The sequence below is a fragment of the Tubulanus polymorphus genome, chromosome 1 (assembly GCF_964204645.1).
Source record: "Tubulanus polymorphus chromosome 1, tnTubPoly1.2, whole genome shotgun sequence".
NCBI classification, from domain to species: domain Eukaryota; kingdom Metazoa; phylum Nemertea; class Palaeonemertea; order Tubulaniformes; family Tubulanidae; genus Tubulanus; species Tubulanus polymorphus.
In genome coordinates this window covers 22,735,297-22,752,528 of record NC_134025.1, presented here as the reverse complement: position 1 = coordinate 22,752,528, position 17,232 = coordinate 22,735,297, and the positions used below count along the sequence as shown (strand labels likewise).

The 17,232-nt window shown below is 37.9% G+C and overlaps 3 protein-coding genes across 6 annotated transcripts; 2 read left to right on the top strand and 1 right to left on the bottom strand.

Annotated features, from left to right (window-relative positions):
* Positions 1-425: 425 nt before the first annotated feature.
* On the top strand, positions 426-3,344 carry LOC141904950 (uncharacterized). 2 transcript variants are annotated; one of them, XM_074793602.1, is made up of 4 exons: positions 426-717; positions 1,767-1,869; positions 2,155-2,365; positions 2,543-3,344. In XM_074793602.1, the coding sequence occupies exons 1-4, from the start codon at positions 605-607 to the stop codon at positions 3,283-3,285; spliced, it is 1,170 nt and encodes a 389-aa protein (XP_074649703.1). In that variant the 5' UTR covers positions 426-604; the 3' UTR covers positions 3,286-3,344. The 2 variants fall into 2 exon arrangements, with proteins under 2 accessions (XP_074649703.1, XP_074649693.1); XM_074793592.1 differs by having other exon boundaries at positions 620-1,660.
* Positions 3,345-3,363: 19 nt separating this feature from the next.
* LOC141904941 (beta-1,3-galactosyl-O-glycosyl-glycoprotein beta-1,6-N-acetylglucosaminyltransferase-like) lies at positions 3,364-5,475 on the bottom strand. Its single transcript, XM_074793580.1, has 4 exons — positions 5,348-5,475; positions 4,282-5,191; positions 3,886-4,157; positions 3,364-3,793 (listed from the first exon to the last, which is right to left on the bottom strand). The coding sequence occupies exons 2-4, from the start codon at positions 5,148-5,150 to the stop codon at positions 3,477-3,479; spliced, it is 1,458 nt and encodes a 485-aa protein (XP_074649681.1). The 5' UTR covers positions 5,151-5,191; positions 5,348-5,475; the 3' UTR covers positions 3,364-3,476.
* A 1,128-nt stretch (positions 5,476-6,603) lies between these two features.
* Positions 6,604-17,186, top strand: LOC141901819 (uncharacterized). 3 transcript variants are annotated; one of them, XM_074789323.1, is made up of 8 exons: positions 6,604-6,734; positions 8,148-8,390; positions 8,601-8,711; positions 8,984-9,161; positions 9,630-9,823; positions 9,983-10,130; positions 10,335-10,458; positions 10,679-17,186. In XM_074789323.1, the coding sequence occupies exons 2-8, from the start codon at positions 8,289-8,291 to the stop codon at positions 11,835-11,837; spliced, it is 2,016 nt and encodes a 671-aa protein (XP_074645424.1). In that variant the 5' UTR covers positions 6,604-6,734; positions 8,148-8,288; the 3' UTR covers positions 11,838-17,186. The 3 variants fall into 3 exon arrangements, with proteins under 3 accessions (XP_074645424.1, XP_074645415.1, XP_074645432.1); XM_074789314.1 differs by having other exon boundaries at positions 6,620-6,766; XM_074789331.1 differs by lacking the exon at positions 6,604-6,734 and adding an exon at positions 7,663-7,712.
* The last annotated feature ends 46 nt before the right edge of the window (positions 17,187-17,232 follow it).

The window sequence follows — 17,232 nt, the reverse complement described above, 5'->3', positions numbered from 1 at the left end:
ATCAATATTCGAGCTAGACTGGTTGCCGGTCAATTCAATTCAATTCAATTGCCGATACATTACTTACCACCAATAAAGCGCCCGCGAGATAGCGTACACCAGCGTAGCGTACACCATGCACCGCATACGCGGTTCAGTCCTGGTATCATATGTAGCTCCCTTTTTATCATCATCGTCGTTAATCATTTAGCCCAGCGCACACGACGCAGAGAAACACGGAAAACGGAGACAGAAATATGTTTTCCGGGCGTTTCTGAGATATTTGATTCCGTGTTTCTGTGCTTCCGTTCCCGTGTGCGATGGGCTTTATCGACAATAGTAGTTATTTATGTATGTGCATTTGCAAGGCGTCAATAAACTTTCAAGTAAGTTTTCTTGTTGGAATAGCTATCCGTTCGCTCATTCTGGCCAAATACATAAATACATGTACACATATAGTGTATGTATTACAGTCGAATTGTAGTCGAATCATTCGCAGGACGACACACTAAAGCGAAATGCAATGTGCAGCAGCGCGAGTGTTCAAGGGAATGTAACTTCAGGAATTTCTATTCGTTGGCCAATGAATTGGTCAACAAATGGAAATTCCTAAACTTACGTTAACATGAATATAGTCTTTTCGACCTTCTTCTGCCCCTGTTCGTCCGACAATTCGAGATTGTTCCTGCGCGAGAGATATTTCGATCGATACAAAAAGCTGTCGCATTTTCTGTCGAGGTAACAAATGTTCAGTTTTTCTTTATGCGCCAACACACAGCCGAGCCCAGCGAGTTTTATTCAAATCTAACGGGTTTTGTGCGGAGGTGTCGTAGTACGCGAACGTGCTCGCAGAAAATGCCATTTCGAAAATAAAGGTAAGCGCCAAGGATCGTACAATCATCGAATGAAAACCATTAATAATTAATCGGCATTATGCAAAAACTGCAGCGCACGAACGACGCGAGCTAGTACACTCCAATTGGAGACTTCGTATATGTTGTGAACTGTATAGCAGATGTGTTTACATGCAGCGTTTCCCATACGTATGTTATAATAAAATGCGTGCACGGAATCGCCAATGTCGATTAATACAACGGATTAAATCTTTCGGTCTTGGCTTAAAATCAAACCGATCCGGGTACTGCGTCGTGATATAGTCTGTTTAATACTATCGCCGTCTCCTTGCAGCGTGTGAAGCAGTCGGGATGTCGCAAAACACATCTCCAGCCACATATCACATCGGATCGTGCGACTTCGTTGCAGCGCAAGATGCCATCTTTCAAGCCGCTTGCGTGTTCTTTCTTATAGCAATAATCTCTCCCAGTACTAAGGTTTATGGGAATTTATGGTTGCGCGTCGGTTTGGTCGTTTCCAATGTACTCTTTGCGACCTGGGGATGGTTAGTTCTTTGCGCCGTGGATATTTTCGTTTGGTATTTCGTTCTGATGGTCATAAACATCGTACAGGCCGCGTTATTCTTTTACTCTATACGCCCAGTGACGTTGTCGTCCGAGTTGGAGATGGTATACGAAACTCAGTTCAAAAAAGTCGGTTTACCAAGACTAGAATTTAAGAAAATTGCCGATATAGCAAAGCTCCCCAAGGAACTTTCGACGGAATCGGAATACTCAATCGAGGGAATTTCAACTTGTGATAATATATCATTTCTTGTATGGGGCAGGTAGATCATTTTATCCCAATTTCAAAGAAAAATAATCAATCCATCATTTCATCAATATAGTTATCTATTCGCATATGAATATACACTAGCGATATCTTTATTTCAGACTGAAAGTTTCGATGCAAGGCGTGGATCTTCATAAAATATATGGTGAAAACTTTATCGATTCTCCTGAATATTTGCTCTACCAGACGATGGAAAAATCTCAGGTAGTTATTTTCCTGTTTCCTGTTATGTATTGATGAATCAATGGGACAGATTTCAGTTAACGCGACTAGAGAGTCTCAGCAAACATATTGCCATAACAGATTTTGAATCTGTTCAAAAGCTTCCATTTTGGAAAAATGCTGTATTGTTTATACCGTAATGCAAAAAGCATAGTGGAATGGTTCTTTTTGCCAATGAATAGAAGTTTCTAGGATGATTTATACGCTACTGTGATTTTCAATGAATTAGAATTATGCGTATGTAAAATGTCGGCCCGTTCTTTTTAGGTCACAATCACTGCAGACATGCCCAGCCTTTATGTCTCTTGGGACAAGAAGGAACTTTTAGACGTACTTAATTCAAATCATAAACTCAGATTGGCATTCGAAGCCGTGATTGCGAAAGACGTCACCAAGAAGGTGATGGACACCAGCTACAGAATGGCTAAAGTGTACAGTCTAGATTCATTCCCAGATCTACGTACGCCCAATATTGAAAGTAAGAGCAGGTCAAAATAAGATAAATAAATTTTTCAGTCAGTGTGAATCATGTATGATACGATGGGTATAGATGTAAGTCGTCAACGAATCGACGTTACTATTTGAATAGCGTCGAAAATCGATCTCGAAATAGAGAAATCAATTCTATAGCTGTGTCTCCTTTCTACGTTTACAGCAACTGTGGGTAGCAACGACGACAGGACGGTGGTGCACATTGATATGAAGCCGAAGATCTGCGGCATCAAACGCAGCCAAAGCGCCGGTGGAAATAAGAAGCCATTACACGGAATTTTGCGTAATAAGTCGAAAAATGGTGCCTTTCCGAGAAGACACAGCACAGCGGTGGTTTACGCGGCGAATGAACTTGAAAATTCGGTCAATTTCGATCCGGGTAAAATATCGACCGTAACTCAATTCGACGCGGTTAAACTGTGGAACGTTCACGGCGAAGAGGATGACGAATCTGAAGATAGTCCCGAATGTAGCGTTGATGAGGGCCGAGGTGTTAACGCGAACGATGAACACCAAAATAATGACCGAATTGATGATAATATCTGTACTGTCGAGGTAGTTGATAGTCCAGACGTTGAAATAGGTGGTCAAAATGTGCTTGATAACGATCGAACTAACACTAATGATATCAACAGTAACGTGAATAGTGGAATTCCAGAAGATTCGTCGCTCCACAAGGAATCTAGTGATATTCTATCCGACCGAACTGACGGAAAGGGGCCTACTTCACACGACAATCCGGTTTTTACTATCAGCGACGAAGAGCCTGATATTGTTGAACATCGTATCATAGATCCACGATTTCATCAACCGTACCTCCCGAGCCAGCATAATAAAAATCACCACCACCACCATCACAACCATCACCAAAACCCTCGGGAACATACGGAAAATACGGCACTTTAAAATAAACAAGTCTTACCAGAATCCTAATCGAAGGCTCATAATAGAACACTGACTTACAAAAGCGTATTGCAAAGATTGTATATTTATTTATAGATTTACATGATAGATATTTGTATGAAATATAAATTAAAACATTGGCTTTTGTTTCTGAAAACATGTCGGAGCGAATGGACTTAAGTTTTACACGTACATCAACGGACTAATACATTGGGGCATATTTTGCATTCTTTACATAGAACCTGGGGAAGGTTCCGATAGAAATATTCGTCGAATTTGAAATCGTTTCGGCGAGACATTAAGACCAGTTTTCGTTGGTAGCCTTCCAAACAATCCAGAGCAAGATATTCGAAATCGTGATAGAGTTTGTTGACGAGAAATTTTCGGTTTCCTCGCAACATGGGCGCAATGTCGCTGATGCCCATTACGCAAACAGTACGTACTTTCTTACCGCCGCATTGGCCGTTCCAGTTGACTGACCGAGCTACGAATGGTTTCCACGACGAATCACCTGAAACAGCAACAGATAAATCAAAATATGACGCAAAATGTTTACATTAAGAAGAAAATTAAGAACTATGAATAAGAAAATGTCCTAGTAACCATAATATCCTCCAGGGGCGCAGATCTTTTTATCGTGATTAAGCGTCGAGAAAAATGCCTCGTCTGGAACGAATGTGTCCTCTAACCAGGCTAGATAATCTTTCGCAATCTGGTTATTGATGCAATAATCTATGAACGGCCTAGTGGCGATGATGTGGGTGGCTCCTTTCTCGATTTTTAGATTGTGAGGCGGTACGGATTTTCTGATGTCCGTTCGGGTAAACCCACGTCGTCCGTATGTCCATTTGTATTTCCATCGATCTAAATCCCATCTGTAAATAAATACGATTAGAATAGATGATTAGCAAATCTATCACGCAAGGGTTTGCCCATAATGTCAAGTAATGTCGACAATAAAACTCAACAGCATTTCTATATGGAGCCACAAATGCTTACTCGAGTTGACCAAGGCCACCTTGAATTTCATTTGTACCATTGAAGATTTTCAGGACACGGACAAAATGTCGATTGCTGAGAAGTGGGAACTCTTGGCCGGTCAAATTGATGAAGTATTTCCACTTTTTGCTCTTGAGTAATAGCTGCTCAGCGCAGATTAAATGCGATTTCAGGGCCGTATAATGACCCCACTCGACGGCGACGGGATTGGACGGTACGATGACATTATCGAAGCAGGAAGCGATGGCTTTGACGCCCGCGTGGATGGCATTGGAAGCTTTCAAATCTACGTGGACGCAATAGAAATTCTGAGGTTGATAAATAGCCCGTAATAATCTCTCCAATTGTTCGACATCGCGATACATCACTATTCCAAATGCTAACGGAAAGTCATGTTCTTCTTGGGATATCGGGTGCGTGTTGTATCTCAAAACCTCTTTAAAACGCTGGCAACCGAGTTCCTCGATAATAAATGCATATTCGCCATCTTTGATAAATTTTTTTGGATGCGATATCATGTAATTGCGCGCATCAGCTAACGAATTTGGGCCATTTCTCAGAAAGCTTTCGCATATTTCGGGCGTCTTTCTCCACCCGTGGAGAAACTCTTCGAGCCGTTTGCTTCTGAGCGATGATAGGTCATGGTATAACTTCGTAGTGCGGTGTGAATTTTCTACATTCGCCGCCTTTTTCTTTTCGATCATAAAACCGAGCACTTTAGAGACCCATCCTTTGTCGGACGACGGTTCGTAGATCAAGTACAACAAGCCACTATTGATGAGAAGCAAAACTATGTTCAATACAAGAATAATACATAGTATTCTTTTTGCCTTAGCATAGCGAAAACTGTTGCAAATTATCAAAACCATTTTTGTCAAGCATCAGGCGTTGCTGATCCGATCATGAAAATCTGTAATAAACAATAGTGGTCGACATAGTTAGGCATTTTTAGGACCCATTTGAGGCTCTCACTAATTATTGTATCTAACGTTAAAAACACTATCAAATTGACTCAAATTGAGATATTCCCTGGGCATCTGCAGCAATAAATATGCTGTGTCCTTACCGGTATCACAGGGCGCTAATCCATTTTGGATGAGATTGTTCGGGAAATGTAGGGAATGAACGATTGGTAGTAAAATGCCGCCCATTCCATACGGCAAGTCACCTGCGATTATATGCACTCGTGACAAAGCATTATGTTTTCTATGGACGAGAACACGGTAGTGATATGGGAGCCCACCATAGTGTACACGGCACGCGGCGACGACAGCACATTTTCATTTTAACATTCGAGATCAATCGATATGTTGTGAGTTGTTGAATCAACGACTTCTGTGTGTTGATACATACGATAATCCATTCGCATGATTCAAAAAATCAAATCCGATATTACCCGATGAATTAATCTAATGAAATGGATAATTATGTTAATTTTTTAACTACAACGGATCATAACACAGCCGGAGAATGGAAGAATTCTAGAAACACGATCACGCGCTTTTTATCGACTTTTTAGAGCGATATGTGTTTGTGATATGTGCGTGATATATAACATGAAGTTTTTGTTTTAAACACATTTCTAGAAAACGTTTGCGCCAACAGGTCGAAGTCCGTTGAATTTTCCAAAGCAAAGCAAAAAGTTCATATAAATACATCGATGTTGCAATTTGAAAAAATTAATTAATTAGTTGTTTGCTGGGTATGATGGTTTTAGCAATAAGGCTTAATTAAGCAAAAGTAAGCCTACCACTTTTCAGCACTTGGTGCGGAAAAAGTAGCATTCATTGCGCCCGATTGCTCAATACATAACAATAACCTATGGACAGATCACTTATTTCATCCACGCACTAATAGATTTCATCCACGCACTAATTAGCACATGTTAAGTGCCCAGAAGTGATTTTTTATTCGATCAACTCGTCAAAATTCAAATGATGTGAAAAAGTGCTGTGTTTTCCGGATGATTGATTTTGATGTCAATGCGGGCGGCCCGGTACCCGCTACCCGGAAACGATTTCAGCGCCCATTGACATTTGTGTGAAAAATAAGCACAAACCAGAACCTTGATATATTTTTTTAAAGCACTAAGAAGCACTTAGTCTAGATTTGCTACAGACCGCAGATGATTCGTATTTATAATATTTAATTGAATTGATGTATTTCACTTACTGTGGCATGTGATGTTTATCTAGCCGCAAGGTCGTAGACTCTGGTTGTGGAAAGGTGGCAGGTCCGGTATATACTGCGCCGTTTTATTGGGTGAGTATGAGCTCATCGTTTACGCTAGTTCGGTCGGTGACATCATCTCACTAATATAGAACAGCTGTAACGGGAAATGTCGTCGAAAATTTGCTTTAGTGTTCCGAGCGGAAAACCCACCTTACTCAGGCACCTCATCCTCCTACTAAATATGTGAGGTTGCCGACCAGCTATTATTCTTCATATAATGTGTATGTAATACATTTTAACAAAGTCACACAGAGTGAGTACCGTATTATTGGACGAGTAAAAAACCATTTGTGTTATTATTGTAGTACTTCGTTTTACCTGACCTTACTTAAATCTAAATGTTACTTAACCACCTTCCCAATATGATATCCCCTAACCCATGCAACGGGCCGGCACCGGTGGCACTTTTGGCGGTTGCTTAATAAGAGCACCAATTGATAATTAATGAATACTTTTTGCTTTTCTTTGGCACTAATTTAAGCATTTTTGGCATACAGTTAGTCGTATTTCAATTTGTAAGACATAATTTAATTCAAAAATTTGGTAAGCCGATGAATGGTGGTAAATATTAACTCCCTAAACCTGACATGCTATCCCTACTTTTTGGTGTTAAGTTCTTCCCTAACCTTAATTTTATACCTGGATAAACCTTTGCGCCTAAGCCGAGGTAGGCCTAACTAAACCTATGATATCGTAAATAGTAAATCAAGAATCAACGATATGGATGGGTAAAAGTAGGCATTTAAGTTTTGCCCATAGAAATAACATGTAATAGGCACTTGTGTCTTTGAAAATGCTTGGAAAAATAAGAATTTAAGTGGTCTGTGAGGTTTTGAACCCCGAACTGAATTGGGCCGTGGGTGTATCGTTTTATAGGCCTAGTGGTTAGCACTACAATGGTAGGCCTGTATCTATTAATAAAATATAATAGCATACATGAACTCTTAATGTAAGTGACTAATTATTCAGGCTTGTGAAGTCGGTTTTATATAACAAATATCGGGCCTATTTTGCTATGTCACTTGCAGATATGAATCAGCGTTCAATTGTGAAATACTAGTAGGTCATTTAATACCATGGTGGCACACTAGCTTGCTCAATATGTTTGAAATCACAGTAATGTTAAGTTCACAAACCTATTTATATGAGAATCATTGGAAGCCCTTAGTCTTAAAGATGTTAAACTTGTGTAGTAATTGGTGAGTGAATTTTGAGAACCTACATTCTATTCATAACTAGATTTTATCATCAAAAAAAATTTCAAAAATTGAAACTGACAACAAATTCTATGAAAATTGTTTCTCAACTCGAGAAGGTTTGTCGCAAACTGTAAATGAAACTAGATTAGAAAATCTTTTATTTATCATTAGAATTGAATAAAAAATGTTGGCTACCATAGATAGAACTACACTGGTACTTTTTTAATTTTAAGTGAAAATTTTTCTTTGAAATAAGTATGGTAAACATTTTGCCGTGTTAGAATAATTTTCAACTAAGAATAGGCATTGTAATTTATCCTTGGCGTATTAATTATTGACAAGTCGGTGCAGTTTGCATACTATTGTGCAATTTCCACAGTTGATTCTTACTTAATCGACTTCATATAAGCAACTCTTGTGTCCGCTTATTTTTAGGATGATGACTTCCACCACCATGGTGATATTTGAAGTGGGTAACTGCCAGTGAACCAGCCGAGTCGGCTGGTTTCATCGTTGTTTTTAAGTTCGTTTGACGGCTTTTTGGCAGTTATTTATAAACTCGGGTAAACAGTATTGATGTTGATGCTAATTAAATACAAGATGTCTGATGTCGGCCAGCAGTGGGAAATGGTCACTGCTACGGAACTGGCCCAGATTGTACGGACAGGCGCAGATGAAGTAAGTGAATTACCGTTCGTTCATTCATTCATTCATTTACTCAATCTGTGCTGCAAACCAAAGCCGTCTGCGTCGTACATTATTTCCGAACAAATTGTCAACCTGTTAAGCCAATCTGTCGAGTACTTTCTTTATGCGATGGCTGGCGCTCCTTAGATTTTTGTGAATTATGATTATTTTTTTTTTCTACATATGTACGTCTGTTTGCAGGTTATCATTATCGATAGTCGATCATTTCTTGAATACAATACGTGTAACATACAGAAAGCAGTTAATATCAGCTGCTCCAAACTAGTGAAGCGTCGCTTGGAACAGGATAAGGTAAATAGTTATTTTTTTCTTTTATGAGTGGTCTAGCGAGAGCAAGTGTTCGAGAAGACATTTCAGAAATATACGGGAAGAAAGTGATTTCTTCTTGTAATCTTCAATAAACAATATCTCCAGATTAGTTAAATTCCCATACACCTGGATAAATCGAACTGACCTTTTTGATATAGTACATATTCACTATTTCAATTTAGCGTACGTGTATTCATATCTCGAAAAGAATTAAAAGCGTATTTAATTTGAGTTTGATTTATTTCAAATTCTAGGTGAACGTGCTGGATTTATTATCGCAATCATGCAGTGATTCTAATATCAACTCGAGCCATCGAGTTATCGTATACGACCAATGCACCGAGACGCCAGCCTCGTTAAACACTGACTGCTTTTTATCGATACTACTGAAGAAATTACAAGCAGTATTCAAGAAAGTGCAATTACTAAAAGGTTAGCGATTTTCAAGAGCACTTCGAGCTGTTTTCTTTTTTCAAATTATTGTATTTCCTTCATTGAGAATTTTTTTCTCAGTAAAGTACATTCTAATCGGAGATTATGTAAATACTGGTATTATTGATGTCTGAAATGAATGCCTGACTATCTGCAATAGTAGTGTTAGGACTGGATATATTTCATTGGATTGACTGGATACTGAGTTTAGATGTCAGATATTGAATTATGAAATCTTCAGAAAATAGAACATACTATTATTATATTATTATTATCATATCATTATTTATCGTAAAAAAGGCCATAGACCTATATACAAGTAGGCTCTTAGTTTTAATATTTAATGTCCTTTGTGAATAAGTATTATCATGAAATGATGCAGTAATATAACAGAATCTACTGGTACTTAAGAAAAATCTAATGTTGTTTAAGATTTGAACACAGTGGCTTATCTATTATGTATTTCAGGAGGATTTCTTGAGTTCCAGGCCAATACTCCAATGCTGTGCGAGTCCCGGTCGGAAACGGGTGGATCGAAGTACGGAACGTTGAGTTCCATATCGCAGCCTTGTCTACCGGTATCAAACATCGGACCGACCAAAATTCTACCATTTCTCTACCTTGGTTCACAAAAAGATTCAGTTTCACAAGAATGTATAAAGGTATATAAGATAAGGAATAAATCGATGTCTCCGAATGAGTTCATGATATAAAAAAAAGGGATCAATCTATTTTTATGATTTTATAGTCTATTACCGTTATAGAAGTTATCTTATCAATGCTAAATAGGTTTTATATATATGAATTGTCTTGAATTGCAGATGATCGGAGTAACATACATTTTGAATGTCAGCACGAAATGTCCGAAGCCGCCCTTTATTCAGGAAGGACACTTTCTTCGCATTCCAGTGAACGATAATTATAACGATAAACTTAGCACCTACTTCAATGAAGCATTCCAGTATATAGGTTAGTTCAATTTTTTTCGATGATAAAATGAACTCAAGACTCATCTTGTTTATCGAGAATGTTAAAAGAGCCGTTTTGTTTTTCACTCGACCCTTGGGAGTTGCCCTATGCGAATAATAAGTAAAAACGTGTACAACCAAAACTTTCCAAGAATATGTCTTTATTTGATTGATGAATTGAAACTAGGAGTTTTCTGTTTTGCAGACAAAGTGCGTGAAGCGAATGGGTGTGTGTTGATCCATTGTTTGGCAGGAATATCCCGTTCACCTACTCTGGCTATAGCATACATCATGAAATACCTCAAAATGAGTTCGGAGGAAGCATATAGGTACGTTACATATTCAATGTATCGAGAATTAGATGATAGAGATGTTTAGTTAAGACTGACTTGAATTCAACAAATTTTGATGGGAGTCCTATTTAAGGTTATATTAGTTGAAGGCTGTGTATTTGAATGAAGTTCTCGATTTTTGCCTGAAAAGATAAAAGAGGATACTAGCTAGCTTCATGTTCTATGCGTTATGGCATTTTTCGTATCTGTCTTGTAGGTATGTAAAAGATAAACGTCCAACAATTTCACCCAACTTCAACTTCTTGGGGCAGCTATTAGAATACGAGAAGGCATTGCTGTGGGAGCGCGGTGAAACGCCTAGCGATAAACCGACTTTCATCTCGTCATCGCATAAAGCATCAATCAGTTCTTGCAGCAGTTCGGACAGTCCTACCAGCGATTACGTAGAATGTTTTCCGTGGCGTTCGTGGAGTTTCCTCGAAACGAAGACCGCCGTTCAGTCGCCGACCACTGCTCTCGCGAAACTAAATTTCAGTCAACCACCGCCGCCGCTGCCATCGTCTGGTCCTGGCGTTTCGTCTGGCGCGTACGATTTGCCGAACTGTTTTCCAACTACCTCATTGGACAAGCTAAGCTTTACGCCGTGTTTAGCGGGCGACGACAGTTTCGACCGGTTTCGGACTACGGGAACGAAACGCCCGCTCAGTTTCAGTACATTCGAATCGAAGTCTACGCGATTGCGCAAGGACGTTTGCGATACGTCGTCGAGTAGTAGCCGGGACGCCGATGATAGTAAGAACTATTCGGAAAGTTCGGTGACGTTGCGTTCGCCGGAAATGCGAGCGAAGCGTCCTCTTGTCCGGCCGAATACAATCGCTTTTTCCACATATCCGATATTCGACATCGAATGCAAGCAGCCGCCTTCAGCAATCATCGTAGCTGACGCTGACACCGCAACTGCACCACATTTAGAAGATCCGACTCCATCCACTGACTTACAGGACCACCTACGCAGAGTTAACAGTTCTGCGTCGTTTAGCTCTGGTTACAGTCCGAACACGAAGCAGAGATCTGCAGCAGCAATAAAGCCGATCGACGGCGCGCGCAAGTCACGTAGTCTCGACGATATTTTGGTGACTTCATCGGAGACTCTATCCGAATGTGGTGGCGGGGCGGTCGTTGTCGCGCATCAGCAGCAACACCAGCAGCAACAACAACAGCAAGTGACGGATAGAAAACTGAAACAATGCGGCATCACATCCGCCGACATATTCGGCAAGAACGTCGACCTGGAGACTGTTCACCACAACAGATGCATCGGAACAACAGATACGCACCAATCAAATAGTAGTATTTCCTCAACAGGCAGCCACGGTTCAGTGCACGGAAGCCTTGAAATGATACCTGTTTCCTGAATTCACAGGGCGACCATAAGATATTTACGAATGATCGGATGATCCGCGATGAATGGGTAGAGGTGTCCTATTTATGTATTGTGATATACTTGTGACTGTCTGATCGGATGTGATTCACATTTACTTTAGCCTATATATTATAGATTTACCTTTGTTTGTTTACTACATTTTATGAACTATCAATGACGATGATGATAATGATGATGGTATTGTTATACGCAGAATCGCCGGTACTCGTACTTAATATGATGATGATGATGATGATATGACGGAAGTTCATGTTGATGTAGATATGTAGAAGTTTGGCAGTTGATGACTCTCATTATGAATTTATTAACTCGCTGCAATCTATAGATGATATTTCGAGAATGTTGACTTGGAAAAACCGGGATATTTGTTTAGATTGAAATGTGATTCGTCACACGATCCGTACATAAAATTTCCAATATGAAATGCCTAATTAACCAAATCTCTGGGAATCATATGATTAATGTATTTGTGTTATGTCGATAACAAAGCAGATAGATATATATTGCGTTGATGTTTAATATATTATTATTGCGATTATTACTATGATATACGAATTTTAGAGAAAATGTGTATGTGTGTGAGCGTGCATGTTTGTGCGCGTGCGTTTGGACATCTTTGCCGTGAACGGACTTGTTATATTGGGTAGGATCATCTCGACAGTGAAAATGATATTAGACCCGAGATTTTGTGCCTTTATCATTATCAAGAGTGTACATATGTAAATGCATGTACACTTTGAGCCGTTATGGTTCTATGATGGCAGTGGGGACATGGGCATTGACACCAAGTGCATTTTGTTTCATTGGCATTTTCTATGAAGAGAAAATGCGAACCTTACTATTCATTACAGGGGGTTGTACAGTTAGGAATAGTGACTCTTCGTTCAGTTTATTCAGAAATTGGAACGTTTTCATATAGAAATACACTAAATGCAAACTTAGAAACATGATTTGACTCCTTGCATATGAGCACATTTGTATTTGTTTTTGTCATTACAATGTCGGGCACTATACCCCCAGTCCTAAAAGATTTGCGTGTAACAGAGGTGAAAACTAATGACTTGATACTTAAGTCCAATCATATATTGGCAGCATACCGAGACAATTTTATTACTATTAAATATTGAAATATTATATCCCTTGTACATATGTGTATAATTATTATTTGCCTGAAACTGGGTACATGTTTGTGTGCGTGCGATGCGTCCAAATCTCGTCCTTACGTAAAAAGTGATTTGCAAATGAGAGTGATACGGTCCAGATTGTTACCTATTGCGGACCTCTGATATTGTTTCATAGATTTCTAGACAAACGAGGCCCGTGAACTGGCGGTAAAAGTGTTGTTTATTGCTATACATTTTATCGAATATGTTCTATTGTAATTAAGAGAATATGTACGTTGATAATTATTACAATTATAAATCATTCATTGATTTTTCCTTCTCTTCCGTGTAAATCCACTGGATAAGTAATGATGTTTTAATGCTAGTATGTATATTGTGTCCTTCCTCGAGTTGCATTGTCGCGAGGTGCAGATCCAGAGGGCGCAATTGATATCCGAAGGACTTACTGGAAAACATTGTTCCCACAGTACGGGGAAATAGGGAAAAACTTCAGAATTTTGAAATGATATTCCTAGTTAGGAATTAATTGTATTTGGGAATTTGAGAAATTTTCCTCTAACCAGAGAAATATTTGGGAAATTCATTTGCCTAGTGCATTTCATGTATTGCATTTGCCTAAGGCAAGTTTCTTCAGTAATTTCTGTTGAAAATCACCTGTATCAACCAGTTACCACTAAAATGTTGGCTAGTAGTATGTCCTATGATGGTATCCTGTAGTATGATGGTATCTGTTCATTTCAATTTGGGAGAATTGAAAAAATCACCCATGAAATATTCGGAAAACATGGGAATTTTTAATTCATCGAACTGTGGGAGACATGGGATAAACACTTGTTACAGGGATACTTTGACTTCTCTGGTAGATTTTATTAAAATTGAGGCCATTTGTGGCAGTTTTGACGATGCAGATAATGTACAATATGAAATATAATTTCTTGAAATATAACCTTCATACATATTTTCTGATCCGAAATGACACCTCTGGATCTGCACCCGATCCCGAACACTTGTTGTACAAAAGAGTATTCTCGTTTTCAAAATTTTATCGTTAGTTGTAAAAAAAAGTTGTATTACCACAATAATATTTTCTTTGTGTACATAAAACTGCCGTGATATATATGATTCAGGTTCAGAAAAAAAATAATTATTTCCCGATCATTTCGGTTGTTTAGATAGATCCCGGCAAGATGTCTGCATTACTGTATATTCCAAACATTTTCGTTTCTCACTAACATTAGTAGTGATTATCTTACTACGTTGGACACTCATAAAGTAAATCTTTGCGCTAAAAATGTCCTACCTCTCAGTAACTAAGTTATAACTATTCTCGATCTTAGACTCCTTGTATCGTCTCTTTCAAGATAAAGTAGTCATCCCGAGATGATCAGGGTTAACTGTATCGAATTCAACTGATTGTACATTTCAATAGTTTGCTGTGAATCGAGACAATTTTTATCGTCGATTCTGAATATGATAAAAGTCGTTGAGGCATCGATGAAAAAACATGGCAAACTTAATACAAGTAGTATTTATTTTCGAAACTAATACCTCACGTTATTGTTCCTTTTACGATAAATCCGATATAGAGCACATAAGGGTTTTCAGCTGTGGGAAGTATAATTTGAACTGATTTTCTACGTTCTTCTTGGATATTTGAAGAAAAAAACATTCCAGAAAACTTGAGACCTCCCCGTGTAACTTACTTTCTAATCTTGTTCATCCCCAGTAGGGATATTTGCAGTTTTTTAAACTTGCGTATTCCGTGTCAGAATATAAGCAGTTTTCATTTGCGCTGCGCCGTAATTTGGGATTTCTTCTGTGTTGCAACATTTGATTTCATTTTCAATCGATTTATTTGTTTAAGTTAGTCGATTGAATCTGACTTATTATTTGCTAATCTCTTTGAATATATAAGAATTATTATATTACATATATTAGAATTAGACGACTTGTACATCCATCTCTTCACTAAAGGTGTATTAAGCAATAATTACGTTTGAAAATCAGGTTATTAAAAGAGCAATGTATGATGTGATATTGGACAAAAAAAAAGAGTTTCAGAAGATTGATTTTTGACTAATCACTCAAGTAATGTTGAGTAACAGCCGAACAATCTCCTCGAGACTGAATGAAATGTCATTTCAACCAACACGTCTATGTTTTGATAAGATTAGTTGTATTATTTGCGCAAAAATATGATCGTTTCCGACACATTCTGTTGCGTGCCAATTGAATTTTGTCAGAATGGTTATGATTGGAGTTCGTTCGACCGTTATTCAATTGTACTATCGGACTGGCTTCCAACGTTAAAACCTTTTTGTTTCATTTGATTTAGATTAATACATGTACGTGTATAATTTCATCCAACCAAATAATAATCTTTTAAGACGAGACTACAGAAAAATGCAAATCGGTTTTAAATGGTGTAAGCTAGTGCCAAATCTTAACACAAAGCGGTATGAAAGTGAAGTTTTAGCTAGTAAAAACATAATTAGAAATAGAAATAGTTATGAAATGGATATTGACAAGGCTTTTATATTTATGGAAGAAAGGCGTTTATGACTAATCGCATGTTAACAGTTAACCCTTCTGGGATAATTAAGTAGATAAACCGAGTTAGTTCTTAACCGTAAAATAAATCATACATAATAGAAAATAGATATTGATTATATTATTGATTCAGTATATGAAATGGAATAGAAGTTTGATAAGCGATGAATAATGTATTTGAAATGTGGACCAGACACTGTGTACACAGCTGTTTTGTACGGGTAAAAATATAATGTACAGTAAAGAATTTTCTATCTGTGAATATGGTAATTCTTACACAAGTGCTTACTTCCAGTGCTAGAAATATTAGCAATACTGGACATCCTCGAAAAATGTATTCTCATTTTGGTTTTCACGTGATGATTTGTCCGGTCAATGACACGTCAATTAAACTGCATGTTGTTAAGAGATGGAGTGTCCCCCCCCCCCCCCGACTCATCATTTTTGCGTGCTACCCCCGGTATTCTTTGTTGAAATGTGAAAAGTTTTTAAGTCGAATGAAATTCTGTCGTAAACATTTTGATGTTAGGTTGACATTCTCTGATGATATGAATGTCAGGTGTTGCATTACAATTGTGTTGTTGTATTTGTCAATAGAGATATCTGGAGAAGGAAATAACTGTAGTAATGAATAGATACATTTTATCCTTACACTAATTTGCACCTGGGATATTTGCGTATAACTATATTACTTGTTGTGACCTCCACTTGCGTATTATTTGTATTTATAAGACTAGATGGCACATGATAAGAGATGTTAAAACTATATCGTCAAAGAAATCCTGGTTAACAATCTAATTTCATATGGTAGGGGCAATTAGGTCTCGTCCATTGAGACTTATTTTTTTTTAAATGTTACACCTTGAAGTGAAATATGACACTAAAGATTAACTCATGGAGCTCAAGGTTGTAACAATATGGGTACAAATTCCACATAATGTTGATAAGATCATAAACTCCAGTCTACCATGTACGGTACATGGTAAAGATTAAGTTAGAGAAGGTATGGGTGTTTAGTTTTTGAGTTTGCGAAATGTTTAATCAAAACTGCTGTACATTGTTATTGTTTCGGTGGCCTTAAAGTTTGGCGCTGTATTTTAAGAGCATAATACATTCATCCACATTGCATCATCAAGAACATTTGCAATCAGTTAAAATCGCTAACCGTTTTAAAGGGGAATCATTGAATTTTACCGGTTCTTGCATTAATCAAACAATTCGCTTCATATAGATATGTAATTTTTGTGCTTTAAATTCATGTGATTATATTTTGAATAGATTGTAATTAGGATTTTCTGCTTTTACATCTATAGCTCCATTAGCGGTGCCTGTTTTCGATTTAACCAATCGGTATCATACCTTCAATATTTCATTTACGAGCATTTCTTAATACATACTCCTGGCTAGATAGACGATAGATTCCGTTATTGATATAGTCATTATTACAAGTAACCGTAATTCGTAATTTTGATGTGACATACCTCAGCAGAACCACAGATATTTAACTGCAGAGGTTCATCTTTTTTATGCACCACCCCATGTACATATTTCATTTTCTTCCTTTCTTTAGACACTGCTGTCTCCCAGAGGTAGACATAACAATTATTAAAATGGTTCATGTAAATTATAGTAAAAGAAAAATAAAAACAGATATTATTTGAATGTTACATGTCGACTTTCTCCTTGTTCAAC

Bases quoted from the DNA above. Each gene is read 5' to 3' on its own strand.
- LOC141904950 (XM_074793592.1), top strand. From the start codon at position 1,185: ATGTCGCAAAACACATCTCCAGCCACATATCACATCGGATCGTGCGAC. The intron at 1,870-2,154 runs GTAGTTATTTTC...CGTTCTTTTTAG, and splicing joins AGACGATGGAAAAATCTCAG to GTCACAATCACTGCAGACAT. The intron at 2,366-2,542 runs GTAAGAGCAGGT...CTACGTTTACAG, and splicing joins ACGTACGCCCAATATTGAAA to CAACTGTGGGTAGCAACGAC.
- LOC141904941 (XM_074793580.1), bottom strand. From the start codon at position 5,150: ATGGTTTTGATAATTTGCAACAGTTTTCGCTATGCTAAGGCAAAAAGA. The intron at 4,158-4,281 runs GTAAGCATTTGT...ATTTATTTACAG, and splicing joins GGTGGCCTTGGTCAACTCGA to ATGGGATTTAGATCGATGGA. The intron at 3,794-3,885 runs GTTACTAGGACA...TTGCTGTTTCAG, and splicing joins CGCCCCTGGAGGATATTATG to GTGATTCGTCGTGGAAACCA.
- LOC141901819 (XM_074789323.1), top strand. From the start codon at position 8,289: ATGTTGATGCTAATTAAATACAAGATGTCTGATGTCGGCCAGCAGTGG. The intron at 9,824-9,982 runs GTATATAAGATA...CTTGAATTGCAG, and splicing joins TTTCACAAGAATGTATAAAG to ATGATCGGAGTAACATACAT. The intron at 10,459-10,678 runs GTACGTTACATA...TCTGTCTTGTAG, and splicing joins AGTTCGGAGGAAGCATATAG to GTATGTAAAAGATAAACGTC.